At 37.0% G+C, this 21,244-nt stretch overlaps 1 protein-coding gene and 1 long non-coding RNA gene across 2 annotated transcripts; both read left to right on the top strand.

Annotated features, from left to right (window-relative positions):
- Nucleotides 1-1,671: 1,671 nt before the first annotated feature.
- LOC127504697 (uncharacterized) lies at nucleotides 1,672-2,859 on the top strand. Its single transcript, XR_007927428.1, has 4 exons — nucleotides 1,672-1,774; nucleotides 1,887-1,913; nucleotides 2,439-2,461; nucleotides 2,549-2,859. It is a non-coding gene; the product is annotated as an uncharacterized LOC127504697 (long non-coding RNA).
- Nucleotides 2,860-4,691: 1,832 nt separating this feature from the next.
- On the top strand, nucleotides 4,692-21,029 carry esyt1a (extended synaptotagmin-like protein 1a). Its single transcript, XM_051879908.1, has 31 exons — nucleotides 4,692-5,324; nucleotides 7,627-7,668; nucleotides 8,705-8,839; nucleotides 8,994-9,067; nucleotides 10,109-10,181; nucleotides 10,263-10,352; nucleotides 10,439-10,494; nucleotides 10,805-10,925; nucleotides 11,161-11,337; nucleotides 11,689-11,771; nucleotides 12,687-12,735; nucleotides 12,914-13,003; nucleotides 13,098-13,199; nucleotides 13,295-13,366; nucleotides 13,473-13,559; nucleotides 14,266-14,415; nucleotides 14,500-14,655; nucleotides 14,732-14,908; nucleotides 15,447-15,529; nucleotides 16,090-16,138; nucleotides 16,269-16,358; nucleotides 16,446-16,541; nucleotides 16,685-16,756; nucleotides 16,840-16,926; nucleotides 17,050-17,196; nucleotides 17,863-17,984; nucleotides 18,109-18,207; nucleotides 19,410-19,541; nucleotides 19,621-19,726; nucleotides 19,818-19,867; nucleotides 19,953-21,029. Exons 1-31 carry the CDS (start codon nucleotides 4,983-4,985, stop codon nucleotides 19,978-19,980), a joined length of 3,237 nt encoding a protein of 1,078 aa, XP_051735868.1. The 5' UTR covers nucleotides 4,692-4,982; the 3' UTR covers nucleotides 19,981-21,029.
- The last annotated feature ends 215 nt before the right edge of the window (nucleotides 21,030-21,244 follow it).

Below are 21,244 nucleotides of genomic sequence, written 5' to 3'. Positions count from 1 at the left end.
GATTTCCTGTTCCACAGGAGTACAAATATGTGTAAACACAAAGGCCAAATTACCTTAATCATTCATCACAATGAGTAAAACCAAAGAATATAGTTCTGATGTGCAGCAAAAAATTGTTGAGCTTCACAAAATAGAAAATGGCTATAAGAAAAACGTTAACACATTGAAAATCTCCATTTCCACTATCAGGGCAATAATTAAGAAGTTCCAATCAACTAAAGATGTTACAAATCTGACTGGAAGAGGACGTGTGTCTAAATTGTCCTAATGCGCAGTGAGGAGGAGAGTTTGAGTGGCCAAAGACTCTCCAAGGATCACAGCTGGAGAATTGCAGAGATTAGTTGAATCTTGAGTCTCAGAAAGCCTAAAAAAAATGATCAAACAGCACCTACATCCCCACATGTTGTTCAGGAGGGTTTCAAGAAAAATCCTCTGCTCTCATCCAGAAACAATCTCCAGCATATTCAGTTGTCAGACAAGACTGGAACTTCAAACGGGACCGGCTTCTATGGTCAGATGAAACTAAAAAAAAAGAGCTTTTTGGCAGCAAACCCACCAGATGGGTTTGGTGCACACATGGATAAAAAGTACCCCATGCCCACGGTTAAATATACTGCTGGATCTTTAATGTTGTGGGCCTATTTTTCTGCTGGAGGTCCTGGACATCTTGTTCAGATACATGGTATCATGGATTCTATCAAATACCAACAGATAAAAGATCAAAACGTGACCGCTTCTGCTAGAAATCCAATAATGGGCCGTGGTTGGATCTTCCATCAGGACAATGATCCAAAACAAACATCAAAACCAACACAAAAATGTGTCACTGAGCACAAAATGAAGCTTCTGCCATGGCCATCACAGTCCCCTGACCTGAACCCTAAAGAAAATGAGTGGAGTGGACTGAAGAGAAGAAGCACCGACATGGAGCTGGGAATCTGAAGGATCTGTAGAGATTCTGTATGAAGGAATGGTCTGTGATCTCTTGTCAGGTGTTCTCCAAACTCATCAGGCATTATAGGAGAAAACTCAGAGCTGTTATCTTGGGAAAAGGAGGTTGCAAAAAGTATTGAATAAAAGGGTGCCAATGATTGTGGCCAACGTGTTTTGGAGAAAAACATTTATTTCATAATGTGATTTCCCCCCCCACTTTCAATTCTTTTCCTTCAGTGAAAGATTAGATTTTTGCTAATTTTATGAATTAAAGATCAAAAGGATAAACAATGCAGATTTATTTTTCATCTTTCATCTTTGATCATATTTATAAAGGGTGATAATAATTCTGACCACAACTGTAGCCTATGACTATTATAGATCAGTGGTCACTACACCCATTTTAATACGGAACTAATTTGAATATAAAACGAAAAATTAGCGGTGTTGTGAGAAAAAAAAAAAAAAAAACGTTCTTGCATGTTACTGTATTTACTGTAATGATGCACCTCATTTATCTTATTTCCCGTTGAAGTCCCTAAATATGATATAATTAATAATATTATTAATTTAATAATAAATGTACATTATTGTATTTTCTTTAGTTCAGACCTTGTTTCATAAACACGGCTTGTGCGCTACATAAATAACTGCTAAAAATTCAGCAAAAGTACAATGTAAACGTACTGAATGTTAACCGATGTGTAAACGCGATGAAGATTATTGACAGGTGTAGCGCGCGTTTCTTTCACAGTCGCTGAAAAATGACGCAATCGAGACGTATAAAAGAGCCCGTCTTCCTCATGACGTTCTCTTGGAGTCGTTGTTATCGCTTGACGAGGTGAGGAAGTGGTGTCCGCTGATCTTGTGTTAACATCTCATACAATCCATAGTAATCCGAGACATTTACGTACCATCCAGCTATATCTTTAACATTATATGTTTCTTTACAGAACCATCTTCTCATCATGAGAGCGAAGGTAAGTGCAACTTTCATGTGTAATGTTAAATGGAGTTTCTCGTCATCTGGCTAGTCTTGATAGCAACTGGGATGCTAATACTCATTAGCAAATATAACATTTATTACTTATAGTATTTACGCTGTTACCATTTGTTAGTGTCTAACTGTGTTTTGCTTCAAGTTCCTTTTTTTTAACATGTGGCATAGTCACTAGCAGTTACGTTATGTGCTCGGGCCTGCTGAGACGGTTGTTTAGCAGCACGTATTGTGACCACGTTGAGTTTGCAGCTGCCGCTTATTGATTTAATTGGTTGTGCTTTCAGTTAAATGCCATTTTATTTTAATTGGAGTCATACTCCTAGTCGTTGTTTCTTGTTTTCTTGCATTTTGCCCGAATGGCCATGCGGCATGGCGATTTGGGGGGAAAATGCATCCAGGCCGCCAGTTGCTAATACGCATGTGCAGTTTTTCGCTTAATTGCTTGCAATGTTCGTGTGAAAACCCAAATGAATTCCAGTTGATTAATGTTTGTGCTTTCTTTTAGTGGCGAAAGAAGCGTATGCGCAGGTGAGTTACCAAATTAGCCATTTATCACTTAGTCCCTACTGCATTGGAATAAGCATGAAGTGACCGTCCATGTTTGTTTGGTTTTAGGCTGAAGCGTAAAAGGAGAAAGATGAGGCAGAGGTCTAAGTAAAGCGGACCCCGTGCGCTGAAGCTGAGAGTGCTCCTCCACTTCAATCTCCTCAGCAAGAGTCTGCTGGAAGCCCAACTGAAGCTCTACTCATTCACCATCAATGAGGCCTGCTTTCTTCTGAATGAGGATCTGGTTTTCCATCACCTGGTTCTGCGGAAGCATCCTGGTCTTCATGACCACGTGAACTGTTTTTGGACATTCCTCAGACCTGTCAGCTCAGCGTGTTTTTTGTTTGTCTACAATAAATCCTTTTGGTTTAAAAAAAAAATCATTTGCCCTACTGTCTTGTGTATGAAGTGAACTTATTTTTGTTAATATTATGAATTACAAGAGAAGTCTAAGCTTGTTTTTGCAGGTGTGAAACATTGGTTAAGCTTGTAAATTTGTTTGCTGCTGTTGGGTTTAATTGTGCTTAAATTGTCCCTTAACTTTCCCTTTGCTACTCAGTTCATCTTGAAGAAATTGTGAAGGCTAATTTTACACTAATTTGAACTTAACCAATTTCATAGTATGACAGTGGTAAGCTTGTCAGGCAGAGCTGCCATTTCCAGGCATAGTGTTTAAGCAATGTCTGGCTATTTGTAGTTTAATGTGTGTGTGTGTGTAGCAGTTGCTCTCAACCTTTTTGATGTCATGACACCCTCGTAGTCAAACCACCATTAATATAGTACTTTATACAATACAAAATGGTTTCAAAGCAGCTTTACAGTGATTACACTCTGAACTGCTCATTTCAGCTGTACAGCAGCTCTACAAGAAAATGGTGTCATTGATCAGTCAGTCCAGTATTGATTTGGTTCAGTTGTAAAGATCTGTTAATTTCATCTATAAAGCAGTTTTGAACAAACTTATCCAATAGTGTCAGTGCAGTCAAATCAATAATGGTGAGTACTTTATTCATCCCTTTAGGGAAATTCAAGCATCCAGTAGCTCATACACACAAAATATTTAAAAGGCACATAGTCCTAAAAATTAATATCAGTACACAATGCACATGTTATGAAAACAACCAAATAGTTGTAGCTTATTTTAATGCTGGTTTTAAAGGGATAGTTCACCTAAAAATTAAAATTCTGTCATTTACTCACCCTCAAGTTATTCCAAACCTGTAAAAAATTCTTTGTTCTGTTGAACACAAAGGAAGATATTTTAAAGAAAGTTTGTAACCAGGCTGCTTTGGGGCACCATTGACTTCCATAGTAGGGGAAAAAGAATACTATGGAAGTCAATGATGCCCCAGAACTGTTCAGTTTCCCACATTCTTTAAAATATCCTCCTTTGTGTTCAACATAAAAAAAAAAAAATGTATACAAGTTTGGAACAACCTAAGGGTGAGTAAATGATGACAGAATTTTCATTTTTGGGTGAACTATCCCTTTAAGTCATTTTGAGGCCCCCTGCTGCCAGGTCGAGAACCACTGGTATAATTGCAGCAGCTTTTAACATAATGCGGATTTTTAGAGCATGTCATATTTTATATAGCTATTGGGAGAGTAATTTAACAGTGCTTTTATCAACCTGACCGCAGGGTGGTATTAGGTCTTTACCTTGGGTCTTTAGGCAGAGTAATCGTATGAAGCGTATGTATGATAGAAAATGGCATACATTGATTTAAGCTTAATCAAACGGTTGCATTAATAGCAGTGTATTAATCTGTAGTAATAAGCCTAAGCTACTACAGATTTAATCTCACTTGCGGTTTTGCGTAGCAACATAACCTCGGTGATGACTACAGTTTGCACTCTGTTTTTATTACAATGCAGCTTTGCCAGCAGGACATAATTTATTCGGATTTGTTTGACAAATGTTAGTTTCCATTAGCCTACACTTCATTAGGTAAAATCCATTTTCAACTTATCGTGTACGATAGCACACCGCAAACACGTAAACACCCACGCGACAGAGTGTGAAGTGTGCTTTGTGTGCTGGAGGCTAAATAAATATTTTTAATGTACAATATTTTTCTTCAGAACTTTAAAATAAATAATTTCGCTTTTAGCGTTTTCTGTAGCGCACAGCACAACATATAACGGAGCTTCAGTGACTGGTAAATGATTGGCGAGTTCACAGCTGCCGTCTTCAGGAAGACCATGAAATGTGTATTATCTTACACCAGGCACTTTGAGGATCTCGGTGTGGTTTTAACAAGAATCGAGGAGGGCTGAAACCTCCAAAACACGCCTCTACACGCCCTTCTCTCTCAAAAGCAAACTACAAATCCACAACTTTCCGCTGCAAAGGAGCTGACGTCGGTGCTGTTTTTTGTAGTGAAAAATTATGAGACATTTTCTGATTAAATTTGATCATACGTGTATAGCACTCGTTCGTGTTGAGCTGTATTGATTTGTTTATAGTGTCTAGCGCGGAACTGTTCACAGTGAAAAGGATTTGATGCAGAAAGAGCCGATGTCATCTGATGATGCAGAGCCGAGAGCGGGTGTCTCTCCGGAGGCTGCGGACTCGGCCCTACCCCACGATTCCGCTGGAAAGCACGCCGTGTCAGTTCTCTGGTCCTTTGGAAAGTGCGTCGGTGCCTTACTGCCAGTATACCTGGCTGGATATTTCGGATTCAGTATCAGTTTAGTTTTGCTCGGTCTTCTGGTGTATACGGGATGGAAACACAGTCGCGATGGAAAACAAACGCGACTGCAAAGCGCGATGTATGTTTTGGAGAATGAGCAGGATGTAATACCAACACGGGTGTTTAAAAGTAAACGGGAATTGCCGGCATGGGTAAGCGTTTTTATACCGTAATTGGTATCATTCTAGTTGTCAACAGTTCACCACCGCAGTCTGCAACAAATGTATTAAATCGCAGATAGAAATACATGCAGGGTTTATCATTCCGCTTCTTGCTATTAGGCCTATTTTTTGTCTACAATAAGCGTAAAAAGTGTATATTTGGGTGCTTTCGTGGCACTGACAGCCTGATTTCGTGTTGCTGGTATGATTTTAATATTTGTTCACCTACTTTTACAGTCCAAATTGTTAGCTATTAAAAAATCCCATTCATTCTTCTTCAACCTATGAGTATTTTTAATCATAACACACTTGTGAAGCAAATTATAGGTATTTCTTTAACATCTATTTTTAATGTTACTGGTACGTAGCTAATCCAGTAGTGACTATCTTTTTCAGTTTAACTATTCATTGTACTACTTATTCCAATAGTGACTAGCATCTATTAAATTAGTCACTAAAACGTATTAGTTACATGCTAGTACATATACCTGTTACTGGTCACTATCCCATGTAAATATCCCATTTGTAACTGCTAACCAAATGCATTTACCATTGAATTTTATATCTGTAGTTCAGATATCAACTATTCACTTCTGACATATGCATTCTAGTACGTATTAAGATCACTAAAACATATTTATCATTACATGCTAGTGTATATTCCTGCTAGGTTGCTACTAGTCACTGTCCCATTAACTAGTAAGTATAGGCCTGACTGGTGACCAATTACATTTACCTCTTAAATTTAATGGTGACCTGTAGTTCAGATATTAACTATCCACTTCTGCATTCCAGTTGCTAGTAGGCCTACCTATTACAGTTTTACTAATAACAGGGTGCCAGTACTTATTCTTTAGTTAGTTATATTAAAATAGTTGCTGGTATCTATTCAAGGCTTCGCAGCAGAATTGAATAGAGACGGCATCCTGTTTATTAGGCACTATTAATGTGTATTCCAGTTTGAGGTAGTAACATTTTTATTCTTACTAGTAAGATTATTCATTGAACAACAACGTAGCTATTCTGCTTAGTCATTATAGTGAGATAAGTGTGTGTTCACTCATCTGATTTTTGGGTCCAAAAGGTTTTTCATTTTGTTAACAAGGAACACGTCTTGGTGCTGTATTTATAACAATATTGCAACATTATCTTCATTAAAAATGCATGATCATGCCCCTGCATTTCAACATCATCATGGTGAGAACTGCTTTCAGCCACCTCTGCCCATTACATTTTTACAGTTGTGTCCCTTTCATAAGCATTCTACACAATGTCTGACACAGTCAATGTTTATATTCTTCTCTCCTCCCTCCTTTCTTCCTCCGTCCTTCGTTAACTTCATTACATTCCAAAGTCAGTCCAGCCTTTGCTATATTTGGACATTGAAGTATCCAATCTCATGGGGCTGAGTCACTAGCAGCGAAATGGCAAAATGAGCCATTTGCAGGAAGAATTTGGTGAGGGGGTGATGGGAAACATGAAGTTGAAAATTGTTTTGGCTTGTGCTCAGAGAAACGGTGGTGCCACTTTCTTCACATACTTCAGTAGCTTGAACATAGTGGCTTTAACTGATTTTTTTTTTTTTTTTTGTATAAACCTACCCACATCCTGTTACAAATTATATGTTCAAATTTAAAGAGCACTGCTGCAGAAATGTAAAGCTATGCTTTACATAGCCTATATATGCATGTAAATATGTATTACATATATTTTAATCTACCTTTGTCCAGTGTATTTATATATGCATATGCATATATTTATTATATATTTTTTAGATATTAAAAATGTATATCTCAAAGTTCCTGGTTGGAAATCACTTATGTAGAGGATCAAGGATTTTTATATTATTACCTTTTTACCTTTATTATTTTAATTTAATTGTATTATTTTAAATGTATTATTTATTTATTTACTGTTAAACATTTAATCTGAAATCAGAGATGACCTTTAATCAAGGTTTCCTTTGCCACTAAATATTTGTTTAGCACTGCCAGACTTTATTCAAGCTCTCTTTTGATTCTTTCTGCTTACTTTTATGATCAACCATTGCCATATGCATTTTGTTAAACATTTACAAGTATTTTCAAGAATTGGCAGAATGTAATATTCCTGTGTATGCACAGCTGATCTCTTCCCTGGAAAAGGCTGCTGTTTTGTTAACAACAGCTCTCGACCTTCACGGTATTTACTTACAGTGTACAAAATAAGAGGTCTCCTTGCATACAGCATGTAAAAGCGATCCGTTATATGTGTTGACATCGGAAGTCAAAATGTACTCCTTGTTTTTCCACAGGTGAACTTCCCTGATGTGGAAAAGGTTGAATGGATGAACAAGGTATTAAACCCTGTGCTCAAATACACAAATGTGCACGTGACCGCAGCTGCTGTTCTCACTGCTCCATGTTCCTGAGGGCACTGTGTGTATGTTTTCAAATTCAGTCCCTGCAGATAAATAGTTGAACAGTTTGGCAGCGTTCCAGTTTTTTCATAATGTCTATTAAGTTAGTGATGTCTCTGTTGTCATCGGCGTAATAGGTTTTATTTTAAAATAAAGGACCCACAGACTACATTGCAAAACCTTATTGCAAAACTCACTACCACACTCACTACCACATGATCTTCCTGATTCCTTCATTCTTTCTCCTTTTAGATCACAAAGATTTAATACTGGCTTTGAGATTTCATTAGTCTATTCACATAGAAGAGCTTTTCAGAGTACCAGGACAGACATTTCACAGATTATTGTTGTACACCAGGCTTGTTGTCAGGATTCAGGCTTCAAAGGTTTGCCTCAAGTAACCTTTTAAGTTTGGAGAGTGAGAATGGGAGGGTTGATTGTGGGTTGTGCTTTCAAAGTTTACTACAAACACACACTTCTCTTAAACGTTAGTTGATTTGATGACATTTGCAAACACCCAACAAGTTCCACCCATCATCTGTTAAGATGCAGGCTTTGTAATTTTATTTAATCATATTGTTGCTGTGAAGCTGAACAGCACACATTTAAGTTGTTGCTCCAACGTATAGAAAATCAATCTATATTTTATTGATACTCAATCTAAAAAGGATTTCATTAGAGTTTGTTGAGTGCAGCAGTCTGATAAAGAAAGAACTGCTCTGTAGGGTTCTTGTGTTCTTACTCAAATGGAAACCACAAGTTCTTGTGGTTTCTGTGGTTGAGGTTTGACTGACAAACTTCAGAAGAATAGTTCACCCAAAAATTAAAATTCTCTAATCATTTACCCATCCTCAAGTTGTTCCAAACCTTATATAATATATTTTCTAGGAGGCAAAAGTGTCTTCATTGACTTGATATTGTCATCTTCGTGAGTCTCTACCAGTTCTTATTGTTTGTAACTATCCTGGCTCAGATATTGCAACAGGCCTGGCCGTTTATTGGACAATATCTGGAAAAGCTGCTGGTGGAGACTATTGCCCCTTCGATCCGAGCCGCCAGCACTCATCTGCAAACTCTCACCTTCACCAAAGTTGACTTGGGCGACAGGGTATACAAAACTGTTTCTGATAAAAGTTATTTGCATATGTTTCTCATATTTACATTTGATTCTCAATTTCTGCTTGCCAGAGATATTTTTTTTAAAACGCAGGCTATTGACTAAGATGTTTAAATATATATATATATATTTTTTTTTCTTACAGGCTATGAAGGTAGTTGGGGTGAAGGCCTACACTGAGTATGATAAACGTCAGGTGATATTGGATCTTTACATCAGGTAGTGTCCTTGGTCTCTTTCTTGGCAAACAGGTTCTCAACTTTGGAGTTGTGACTATCTTATTTATAGTATTTTTTGCAAACTATTTTTTTTTTTTTAAATATATGTTTATAAAATATTAAATATACAAAAAATATATATTTCTTATTTTTTTATTTAAATATTTTGGTGTTTTTTCTTGCTTTATTAGATAGTATAGTGGAGAGCGGACAGGAAGCAAAGTGGTGGGACGGGATTCAGGGTTCGTACAGGGTGCTTAAAGTGCTTGAAGTACTTGAATTTGACCTTGAAAACAGCCATAGTTATGAAAAGGTACTTGAAAAGTGCTTGGATTATTGAAAGACAATATATATGATATTAGTGTTTAATTTTATCGATAAAACAATCTTTTCACACCAAATTAATGTTGCAGCCCGTCTGATATACATAGAGAGCCATTTTGCATGGCTATGAGCGTGATATTGCTCATATAAATATCCAAGTATATGATACAGCTTTCATTCTTCAGGTCAATCATATATTCATGGGAATATATGAAAAAAAAATCAGTTTAAATAAGGAAAGCGATATCTTTGTCATAGTATCTTTTCAGTGGTTAAAGTTACCGCAGTCATTGCATGTTGTACCATTTTGTTTTATTAGTTTATTTTTATTTATCTATTTACCTTTTTTAGAATTTAAAAGATAATAAAGATCTTGTTTGATAAGATCTTGTTTGTCTCTGATTGTAGTCCTTGAAAACCAAAAAAGTAGTGCTTGAAAAGTCTTTGAAAGTCCTGGAATTTCATTTTACAGTATCTGTACGAACCCTGGGGATTCGAGCTTGGGTCACCCAAAGCGCAACTGCGCTGCGAGTTAGAGTGCTGCCCATGAACTATATTATAATATTTTTATAATTTCCTGACTATGTGATATTAAAGTGTATGTCTTAATTATGTCACATGGAGAGTCACAAGACCTTTTGGGCCAAAAAATGGGTCTTGGAATGTTGTGAACCTCTGGCTTTATATTTATATTTAAAACGTTTGGGCTCTGTTGCAGTTATGCTGGAGATGTGGAGATTAACGTTGAGGTGAAGAAGTACTTCTGTAAAGCTGGAGTCAAAGGCATTCAGGTAAGAAAGAGGACAATGGGACTCATTAAAGTTAACAGATAAAAGACTCATTGACTGAAACCAGCTTCTTTCTTTCTATAGCTCCATGGAAAATTGAGGGTGATCTTGGAACCTCTAATTGGAGATGTTCCTCTTGTTGGAGCCATCACCATGTTCTTCATTCGCAGACCGGTTAGTCAACCGTTTTACATTTTAATTACTATATTACATCATAATAATTACTACACAGTCTTTGTTTCTGCTTCAATTCCCCATAGAAACTTGACATCAACTGGACTGGCCTCACCAATTTATTAGACATACCTGGTTTGAAGTGAGTGCATTTGTTTTGTATCATCGTTCTCTTTTGGGTTTATGATTCAGATATACCACAACTCCACTAGACCTATTAATACTGTAACTCTTTCTTCTCATATGCTTCATTCATTGATAATCAGTAGAGCACTGGTCTGATTATTCAGTCTGCTTCCCTCTATTCAAATAAAGTAGGGAAACATGCAGTCATTCATATTTATCATAGCTTAACCCATTCTAATCACCCAGAAGCCATGCTGTCAAATAGTTCAAATGTATTTTGTTTGTGTTCCATTTTCTCTGTACGAACCCCTTGCATTCATTTTCAGTGCCATGTCGGACACTATGATAATGGATGCAATCGCCTCTTTCCTGGTTCTCCCCAATCGTCTCACTGTTCCTTTGGTGGCCAACCTGCACGTAGCACAGCTGCGTTCCCCTCTGCCACGGGTAACACTTCACTGTGCTCTAATGGAGTATTTAACTATATTAACCTCCTTATTTTAACTATTCAAGATCCATTGAATGTACTTAATACTCCATAGTTTCATCATGCATGCTTGTCCAGTGTAGCTGCTTCATAATGTTGAACTGCAAGGGCGTGTTTCTCATTTCCATTATTACATATGCTAATTTAGACATACCTCATGCACTCCGCTTACATTTGTTTTGCGTTTTCCTAAAGGGTATTGTGCGTATCCACTTGCTGGAGGCAGAAAACCTTGCTGCCAAGGATAACTACATGAAAGGCATAATATCTGGAAAGTCTGACCCGTATGCAGTGCTACGGGTGGGAACGCAGACCTTCACCTCCCACCACGTGGACAACAACCTTAATCCTCAGTGGAGGGAGATGTACGAGGTCAGAGATATGTATTGGTAGCATGTGATCAGTGTGATCAGATAACTGCTGAAAAAGTGTCAAATTTCTGAGTAAAAGGAAGCTGTGGTTTTTCAAACCACTAACACTATGTAGATGTTTACTGTGTTGTGGCTCTTGTAACTGCTGGCAACAGCAAGAAAAAACAAAATGTGATAGTGCAGGATGTGACTATCATGTGCTGGGATCAGATGAGCATTGAGCAAAAGCACAAGCTCAGAGAAATATCTACAAGATTATGAGTTCCAGATCTTAAAGATGTTTTGCAGCATTATTGCTCAATTCTGTTTATCACATATTTTATATGTACTGAATGTGTTTTGTGTTTGTTAGGTGATTGTTCATGAAGTACCTGGTCAAGAGCTGGAGCTGGAAGTGTTTGATAAAGATCCTGACCAGGATGACTTACTTGGGAGGTATTATTTTATTACAGATTATAAATTATATATATATATAAGTAAGCAATAAGATACAGAGGCTGTGCTGTATCGTGAATAAGTCACGGCTTTTATAAAACGGTTACCACACAATACAAATTTTAAAGCCAAAAATATGTATCAATGCAACTTTCATGAAGTAAACTTTCACTAAAGCCTGCCTTCCACTGGAAAAAATAGTCCCTGACCATAAACAGCAACAGAAGTTACATTATTACGCCATTAGATGGCGGCAAAGACTGTTTTTTATCAGTGTGTCAGTCAGTAGCGAAGACTTTTACATTAAAAAGACAGAATTGTTGTGAACACGGAGCAAGACGCAGCTGACAAATGCTTTGACTGGCGCTGTCAGTCACGGAAAACCCCTCAACTGTTTAAGGACAAGATAATACATCGGACATTTAAACAGATTTTTTATTATGAACATAGGACTGACCTCAAGGAAAATGCTAAATCTGAATGCAGGTAATAAACTCGCTGACTCAATCTCTTTCTCGCAATACTCTTCTACATAATACAGAGCTTCAATGAATAATATCAATTGAGAACAAACAGTTTACGTTACTAAGAGTCGTTGCTAAAGGTGTTGTGTAGTGATACACAGAACCGTAGGGTAAAGCGGTCATAGCTGTGTTATATCGTGAATAAAACACAGCTATTGACCAATCAGAATCAAGGACAGGAACTAACCGTTTTATATATATGTATATAAAGATGATTAAAATATGATTAATATTATTTATAATATATATATATATATATATATATATATATATAATATAAATAATTAAATTTTTATTAATATCTTTAATATAAGAAATGCTTTCCTTTTTTCTTTTTGGTCTTTGTCTGTCTCTGAATTTTCTTTTTTTTTTTTTTTCTTTTTTTTTTTAGAATGAAACTGGATTTAGGTATTGTAAAGAAAGCAGTTCTTTTGGATGAGGTACATCTTTTACACTGATTCTTTTTTTTTTTTTATGTTATTTTTTCTTACACCAAGAAACCTTTCCATTATTATTCTGTCTTTTGATCAGATTTATTTCACCATTCTTTCTGTGTCTTAGCAGTGCAGTCTGTATTGTTTGTAATAGTAATGCAGTGCTTTTCCACTGTATTTTTAGTGGTACACTTTAAAGGATGCAACATCAGGTCAGGTTCATCTCAAGCTAGAATGGCTCTCTCTGCTGCCCTCTGCAGAGCGCCTTAATGAAGTAAGATCTTACCTGATAGACTATAAAAAAAAAAAACAGTGTATTTGCCACTCAGCTCTTTTAATCTCTAGACTAAATGTTTTATTAAATATAGGTACTGGAGAGGAATCAAAACATTATGATATCTGGCAAGACAGCAGATCCTCCTTCTGCTGCCATTTTAACAGTTTATCTGGACCGGGCACAAGATCTACCGGTAAGTTTGTATTCTGCACAACTATTGCTCTTCTATTGTTTTGTTAAAAGTGCTTTAAATATTGACGTTATTAAGTATGATGTATATCTATTCAGTTTAAAAAAGGTAATAAGGACCCCAGTCCCATGGTGCAGGTTTCTGTGCAGGATACCACCAAAGAGAGCAGGGTATGATGTCATCGCTCTTATTATACATCATATGTAAAATATATAGCATATTTATACCTTTTGGAGTCACTCTATTACATATGTTCTCTCATAATTAATAATCCAGACGGTGTATGGGACTAATAATCCGGTATGGGAGGATGCCTTTACGTTTTTTATTCAGGACCCACGCAAACAAGAAATTGACATCCAGGTATAGTCACTGTGATAGGAAAGTATTGAATTTAAATTATTAGTTTAAACCTGGTGCTATGTTTTTCATGATGTAACTGCAATAATATCCTTTCAAATGCTTATTTAAAATGCCCCTATTATGCTTTTTCTGATATTACTTTTAATGTAGCTGTTTGTGAATGTAAAAGGTCTGCAAAGTTTCAAAGATCAAAGTGAAAAATAAATGGCCTTATTATCTCCTAAAAGAAAGAACCTACATGGGTTTGTAACAAATTAGCATAATGCCACCCTGAGGTTTTCATTGGCTGCCCGTGAACTATTTAATTTTGACCCGCCCTCAAACACTTTAGTTGTAAATGAAGCCTGGAAGAGTTTGGTTCATGTTGTCGACATGTCGAGAAGACGCTGTTAGTTGTGCTGTTTGTATCACTGTCTACAAGAGCTGAGGAAGCCTCCGGAGCTGAAATTCAGATATGGTAATGAGTGTTTCGTTTCCGTGACCAATCACAACAGCCATCTGACCAATCAGAGCAGAGTAGGCTCTCAGAAAGGTGTTTCTGAGAGTGAATCGTTTATTGAACTATTTTAGACACTGAAAAATTAGAAAATTAAAGTATTTTTGACCTTGGCATAAAACAGCATAATAGGGACACTTTAATTGTATGTATACATGTTAACCTTTTCTTCACTGTAATTGTGTTTATATTTGCTTCCACTTGTTCCAGGTGAAGGATGATGACAGGGCTTTGACTCTGGGTGCTCTGTCTATCCCCATGTCCCGTCTGCTCTCCAGCACTGAGCTCACCATGGATCAGTGGTTTCAACTAGAAAAGTCTGGACCGGCCAGCCGTATCTACATCACATTTATGCTGAGGGTAGGATTGGTTTTTGTTTATTATTAAAAACTTTTCAAAATTTTGAGGACACATAATGCAGGAGTTCTGTGGTATTTGTTTCAGGTGTTGTGGCTAAATGAAGAAGCCATCCTTACCTCACCCGTGTCTCCATTACCCGGAGGGGGAGATGAATCAGAAGTGTCTTCAGGGGCAACAGTGGTGACCCCCACTTCAAAACTTCCTGAGCACACTAGTCCAGACAGCAATTTTGCTTCTGAGGTAAGCCTGTAGAGAAGTGTAGGACTTTTACAAAATACAGAATTGAAGTTATCAATATTTGTGATTGTCAATATAGGGTGTTCTGCGGATCCACCTAGTAGAAGCCCAGAGTCTCATCGCTAAGGACAATTTGATGGGTGGCATGGTGAAGGGAAAGAGTGATCCATATGTGAAGATCCGAGTGGGAGGAATGGCCTTTAAGAGTCAGGTCATCAAAGAGAACCTCAACCCCACCTGGAACGAACTTTATGAGGTATGCATGCTGATTTATTTTGTGTGCAACATGGAGGGATATGGCTTCTTTCTCAAAACAGAAGGATTCCATCTTGATTTCTGCTTTAAAGGGATAGTTCACCCAAAAATGAAAATTCTGTCATCATTTATTCACCCTTCAGGTTGTTCCAAACCTGTATGAATTTCTTTGTTCTGCTGAACACAAAGGAAGATATTTGGAAGAATGTCAGTAACCAAACAGATCTCATCCCCCATTGACTTCCATAGTTTTTTTTCCTACTATGGTTGTCAATGGGGTGCGAGATCTGTTTGGTTACTGACATTCTTCCAAATATCTTCCTTTGTGTACAGCAGGACAAAATCATTTATACAGGTTTGGAACAACCTGAGGGTGAGTAGAGTGATGACAGAATTTTCATTTTTGGGTGAACTATCCCTTTAAGAATTGCTTCATTCCGCCACTGCTGCAGGCGTGTTCAAATTATTTATTTTCGTCTCTGGAAAACAAATGTCCCAACTGCAAAGCATATATGCAAACCTGCCTGCTTGTACTGTAGGTGATCTTGACCCAGCTCCCAGGTCAGGAGGTGGAGTTTGAACTTTATGATAAAGACATCGACAAGGACGACTTCCTTGGCAGGTGAAGCCGCAACCTTCCTCTTTTACTTTCAGAATGTTATGCTCTAGTTTAGTTTTATTGTACTGATTTTTGAGTAACAGTGGAAAAAAACAGGCTACAAAATCACTTTCACTTCTGTTCAAAAGTTTGAGGTTGGTAAGATTTTTTAAATGTTATTGAAAGAAGTCTTTTATGCTCACCAAGTCTGTATTTATTTGATAAAAAATACATTAAAAACAGTGATGTTGTGAATTTTTTTATGAAATAGAAACTTGAAATGAGGGTGATTATTTAAAAATTCAAAACAATTGTTTTTACAATTTGTATGACAGAGTTGACAAATCATGTTATGGTCTGAGGACAGATGGTTTTAAGGGTAGTGAATGAGATAAAAAGATAAAATCCAATGAAAGTGTACATTTGTGTTAAGAATATGCTAGTGATCATCTGTGATTCGTTTCAGAACGGCAGGTAAATTTGTGTTGTATGTTATAATATTTTGGCTAGTGTATCTAGAGTATCAGTTCCTCTATTGATGAATATCAGTATTGTTCCTGTAGTGATTTAACATCTGCTTGCAGGGTTAAAGTAAGTCTCAGAGATCTCATCAGTGCTCAGTTTACTGATCAAGTGAGTCTCTCGGTGCATGTTTGTTTTTAAATGTAATATTCATAATGTTTTTTATTTTTTATACTTTCTATTTTTGCTTGTATGCTTGTTTATTTATGCTTTGTTTATGAATGCCTGCTTCCTCATGCAGTGGTATACTCTGAATGATGTGAAGTCTGGACGAATTCATCTGGTGTTGGAATGGGTGCCTAAAGTTTCAGATCCCACTAGACTTGAACAGGTAACAGTTTATATATGCTTTTATTGTTCATCTGCATTAATTAAATATTAACATTTTGTTGATTGGTTTTGTGATTTTTGTATCCAGATTCTACATTACAACTATCGTCAGTCTTACCTGAATAAAACGGTTCCCTCTGTTGCACTGCTTTTTGTGTATATCGAGAGAGCACATGGTCTGCCTGTAAGTTTCATTTTATTTTCATCAGAGTATTTAATTTATTTCATCACCACTTAATTTGCCATAGCTAGTAGTTAGCAACAACTTTTCTTCAATGAGCTGTATGTTAGCAGCACCCAGCAATGAAAATGTAATGTTGTTCACAGTTAAAAAAGAGCGGGAAAGAGCCAATGGTGGGAGCAGAAGTGTCACTCAAAAACGTATCCTACCGGACCAAAGTAAGGCCCCTTAAATCTAGGGACATTTATACTGATGTTATCAAAATATCAAAGACTCACAAAGGATCATATCTCCCTACTAGGTTTTCAATCGCTCGACTTCTCCACAGTGGGATGAAGCTTTTTATTTCCTGATTCATAATCCAACAGAAGACACGCTTATAGTCAAAGTGAGCAGCTGCATTTTACAATAAATATTGATTTTAAGGTGTGCATTTATGTCAGAAGGACAATGTTTACATAGTTTTTTCTGCTCTGGAGTGTATTTTATGTGAGTTTGCTGTTGTGTGTAGCTCTCTCACAGCTGGGGTCTGGCTCTGGGTTCACTTGTGCTTCCACTGAGGGAGCTGCTGAATGAGAAGGATCTGGTGCTGGACCGCTGGTTCAGTCTGGATGGAGCCATGCCTGAGAGTCAGATTCTGTTGAGAGCTGAACTCAAGGTTAGAAATCACACATATTATTAACATGTGCTGAGCAGCAGGACACATTTACATTCAGTTCCAACATCCACATACTTTCTGCCATATAGTGTGTTCTGTTCAACATGGAATTAAACACATGCTCACCAATGCGGCATTTATTTAACCAAAAACATTACATTATGTTATAAATACTGTTTTCCCTATATTTTTAGTGGTTCAAGCGCATAGCGCTGAAACCCTATTGTAATTGTTAGAATTAGATCAAACTGTAAGTCGTAGAGACTTCACCAATCTACAATGTCACCAATTGTGACAACGTCACCGTGATTGTCAACCTTGATAACTGTTAAAAAGCTTTAAAACATATATTTCCTTAGAAAATTGCCTGTTTTGACTGTAAATGGTCTTTTCCATCCATGATCTAGTTGGTTACAGGCTTGCTTAATAAAACATAATACCTTTTTTACGCATGTGCTTAAAGGCCTTAAGCGCTTGAACCCCTTTAATTGTCACTCGCAGCTATATTTTAAAATGTACTTTATTCCTGTGATGGCAAAGCTGAATTTTCAGCAGCCATTACACCAGTCTTCAGTGTCACATGATCCTTCAGGAATCATTCTAATATACTGATTTTGTGCTCAAGAATCACAATACAAAAACAAAAACATCTCACCTGTTTATCAGCTCCTAGACAGCAAGTTGGCACAATGTAGTGATGCAGAGGATGCTAGCCATGTCATCCCCAGTGGAGAGGCAGCTGCTGCAGCCAGTCATGAGCTCAGACACAGAAGTGTGCCCGCTCAAGGGTGAGACACAAGAGGAGCTATATTTCATTTCAACAGTAGGTTAGTATTCATAGGCAGAACCAAAAAAGTAACTGACATTGACATATGTGTGTTGGTTTATGTCTGTGGATGGATGCAAATACAGAGGTGAGGATGCCAGTTCATCCGGGAAAGCCCAGATGAAGCTCTCCATTGCCTATTCATCTGGGGAGAACCGATTGGTTATAACTGTCCATGCCTGCAGGTAGGAATCATACAAGCAATCATACAAGACTTTCCCCCATTCATTCTCAATTACCCCCCACTAAACCCAGTGCACGCTTTAGGGGGTCTGTTAAAACTCAATGGGCTCAGGGGAGGCAAGAGAGACGCGGACTCCCTTTGTAACTTTACCTGCGAGTGTCGCTTTTGGAAAAGTGTTATTTTAGAAAAATGAGTGATTTATACACTTTTTAAAGGGTTAGTTCACCCAAAAATGAAAATTGTCATTTATTACTCACCCTCATGCTGTTCCACACCCGTAAGACCTTCGTTAATCTTCGGAACACAAATTAAGATATTTTTGTTGAAATCCGATGGCTCAGTGAGGCCTCCATAGCCAGCAATGACTTTTTCTCTCTCAAGATCCATTAATGTACTAAAAACATATTTAAATCAGTTCATGTGAGTACAGTGGTTCAATATTAATATTATAAAGCGATGAGAATATTTTTGGTGCGCCAAAAAAAAACAAAATAATGACTTATATAGTGATGGCCGATTTCAAAACACTGCTTCACGAAGCTTCGGAGCGTTATGAATCAGCGTGTCGAATCAGCGGTTCGGAGCGCCAAAGTCACGTGATTTCAGCAGTTTGGCGGTTTGACACGCGATCCGAATCATGATTCGATACACTGATTCATAATGCTCCGAAGCTTCCTGAAGCAGTGTTTTGAAATCGGCCATCACTATATAAGTCGTTATTTTGTTTTTTTGGCGCACCAAAAATATTCTTGTCGCTTTATAATATATAATATTATATGAACCACTGTACTCACATGAACTGATTTAAATATGTTTTTAGTACATTAATGGATCTTGAGAGAGGAAATGTCATTGCTGGCTATGCAGGCCTCACTGAGCCATCGGATTTCAACAAAAATATCTTAATTTGTGTTCCAAAGATTAACGAAGGTCTTACGGGTCTGGAACGGCATGAGGGTGAGTAATAAATTACTGAATTGTCATTTTTGGGTGAACTAACCCTTTAATGTCACATTTTGTAATATTTTTTATTTTTGTAATATCGACTATTTTCTCATCCAGTTTCTTTTGAGGAGACAATGCCTCCCTTGCCTCCTCGGAGGAAATGCCCCTATTATGACTACTGCATATTTAAGGGAAAAAAGAGCCTTATTACTGGTTATGGTCTTCAGTTTATTTTCATAATTGTGTATCGATGCACAGGAACTTGCCGTCCTACTCTAAGGATCCTCCAGACACTTACATCTCATTCATTCTGCTTCCGGACAAGAACCGGAACACCAAAAGGAAGACCACTGTTAAGAAGAAAAGCCTTAAACCTGAGTTCAATGAGAGGTTAGTAAGAACATTCATCAAATCATTATCTGATGACTTTGAGAGCCGAATGTTAACCATCTTTCACTCTCTCCTACAGATTCGATTTTGACATGTCACTTGAAGAAGCTAAGCAGAAACATCTTGAAATGTCTGTCAAGAACAGTACTTCTTTCATGAGTCGTGAAAAGGAGGTTTTTGGCAAGGTAATTCATCACATGACGAGTCAGATAACAACACCACAGACATTATAGACCCTTTTCAAAATACTAAATTTCAATCACTATTCTGTTTCAGGTTCAGATAGACTTGAGTCAGCTGGATCTCAAGACAGGAGTATCACAGTGGTAGGTGCTATACTGTTGTTCACTGTAGATTACTCTGAGATCACAGAGTGTTTGCTTACATCTTTTCTTATTTGTATAATTTCAGGTATGACTTGTCACATGAAACCAACTGAACGGCCTTCCCATGTTGACTTTATTCACAGTCGTTTGAAGTGAAGGTCAATTTCACGGATGTTTACTTGTCCCGACACAAGCAGGGGGTCGGATTGTTCCTAAAACAGGGTGTCCTGAGTTTGATGGTGTCAGGACTAAGATTGTATCTTGCTGTGCAACTAGCTTTGACCCAAAATATAGCCTGCTTGATTCCCACCATAAATGAATAATGTTTGCACAAGAAGGCTATGAAGATGCCACCTTGAGTCAACATGACAGCATGTTGGAGAATGTTACATTACATTTTTAAGTATTTAATTTGTAGCTTTTACTTTTTATGAGTTCCTGCACTTTATGGGTCAGTGAGAATGCAGCAATGGGATGTTGGAGCTTCTGTTCAGCTGTGTTTATTACATTTCAGTGTTTATTACATTTCATTCCAACATTTCAACAAAAAATACTTTAGGAATTGCTTAGTTTCAGATAAGTTTACACCATGCATTTCAAATAACCAAATTGCAAAATATTAGTATTCAGTATTTCTTTTTTTTTTTTTTTTTTTTTTTTTTTTTTAAAAAGGAAGTCTAAGAAGCCCAGATAAAAGGAACCTTTTTAATTGTTTTGAAATCTAAGACATAACAAGGGTTTCTTTAGTTATTATCTGAGCATTTCTTTATATCTTTGTTTCACATATTTTTGCTTTGTGTTTGTGAGTAGACAATTCAATTTACACATATCAAAAACATTTTGATCACTGTGCAAAGTCTGTACTTTCCCAAAGATTTTAAAAAATATTTTACGTATGTATGTTTGAACCAAAAGGCAGCATGAATATTTAAATTGTAAGTGCCAATGAGTCTCTGAGAGAAGTTGCTCAAAAATGTTACAAAAAATGCTTGAGTTGTGTCTTGCAGTACAGAATTAGTTTCTGATGACACTTGAATAAACAGGCGAATGGAAGAAAATATATATATAATTTTTTTTTTTTACATTGAAATGTAGTGCTTCTGCACCCTATTACTCAGAGCCTGTATTGCAGTTTTAATAAATATGTCATTTGCACTTTAAACACGTGTGTTTTGCTGTTCTGTTTTAACATGCATTTAGTACATTTAAATAATTTCATTTCTTTATTCAAAATGAGTTAACTAGTCAGAATCGTATACAGTTGTGAATGATATTCGATGTTTCATCACTGTCTGGAAATAAAGAAAATTACCGCCAAATAGTCCCGACTCATGAATGAAGTCATTAAAATGCCACAGCGGTTCCCAATTAGTGTAG

This window comes from Ctenopharyngodon idella, chromosome 22 (assembly GCF_019924925.1).
Source record: "Ctenopharyngodon idella isolate HZGC_01 chromosome 22, HZGC01, whole genome shotgun sequence".
NCBI lineage: Eukaryota > Metazoa > Chordata > Actinopteri > Cypriniformes > Xenocyprididae > Ctenopharyngodon > Ctenopharyngodon idella.
The sequence above is the reverse complement of the archived record's forward strand: the minus strand, read 5'-3'. Positions and strand labels throughout refer to the sequence as shown.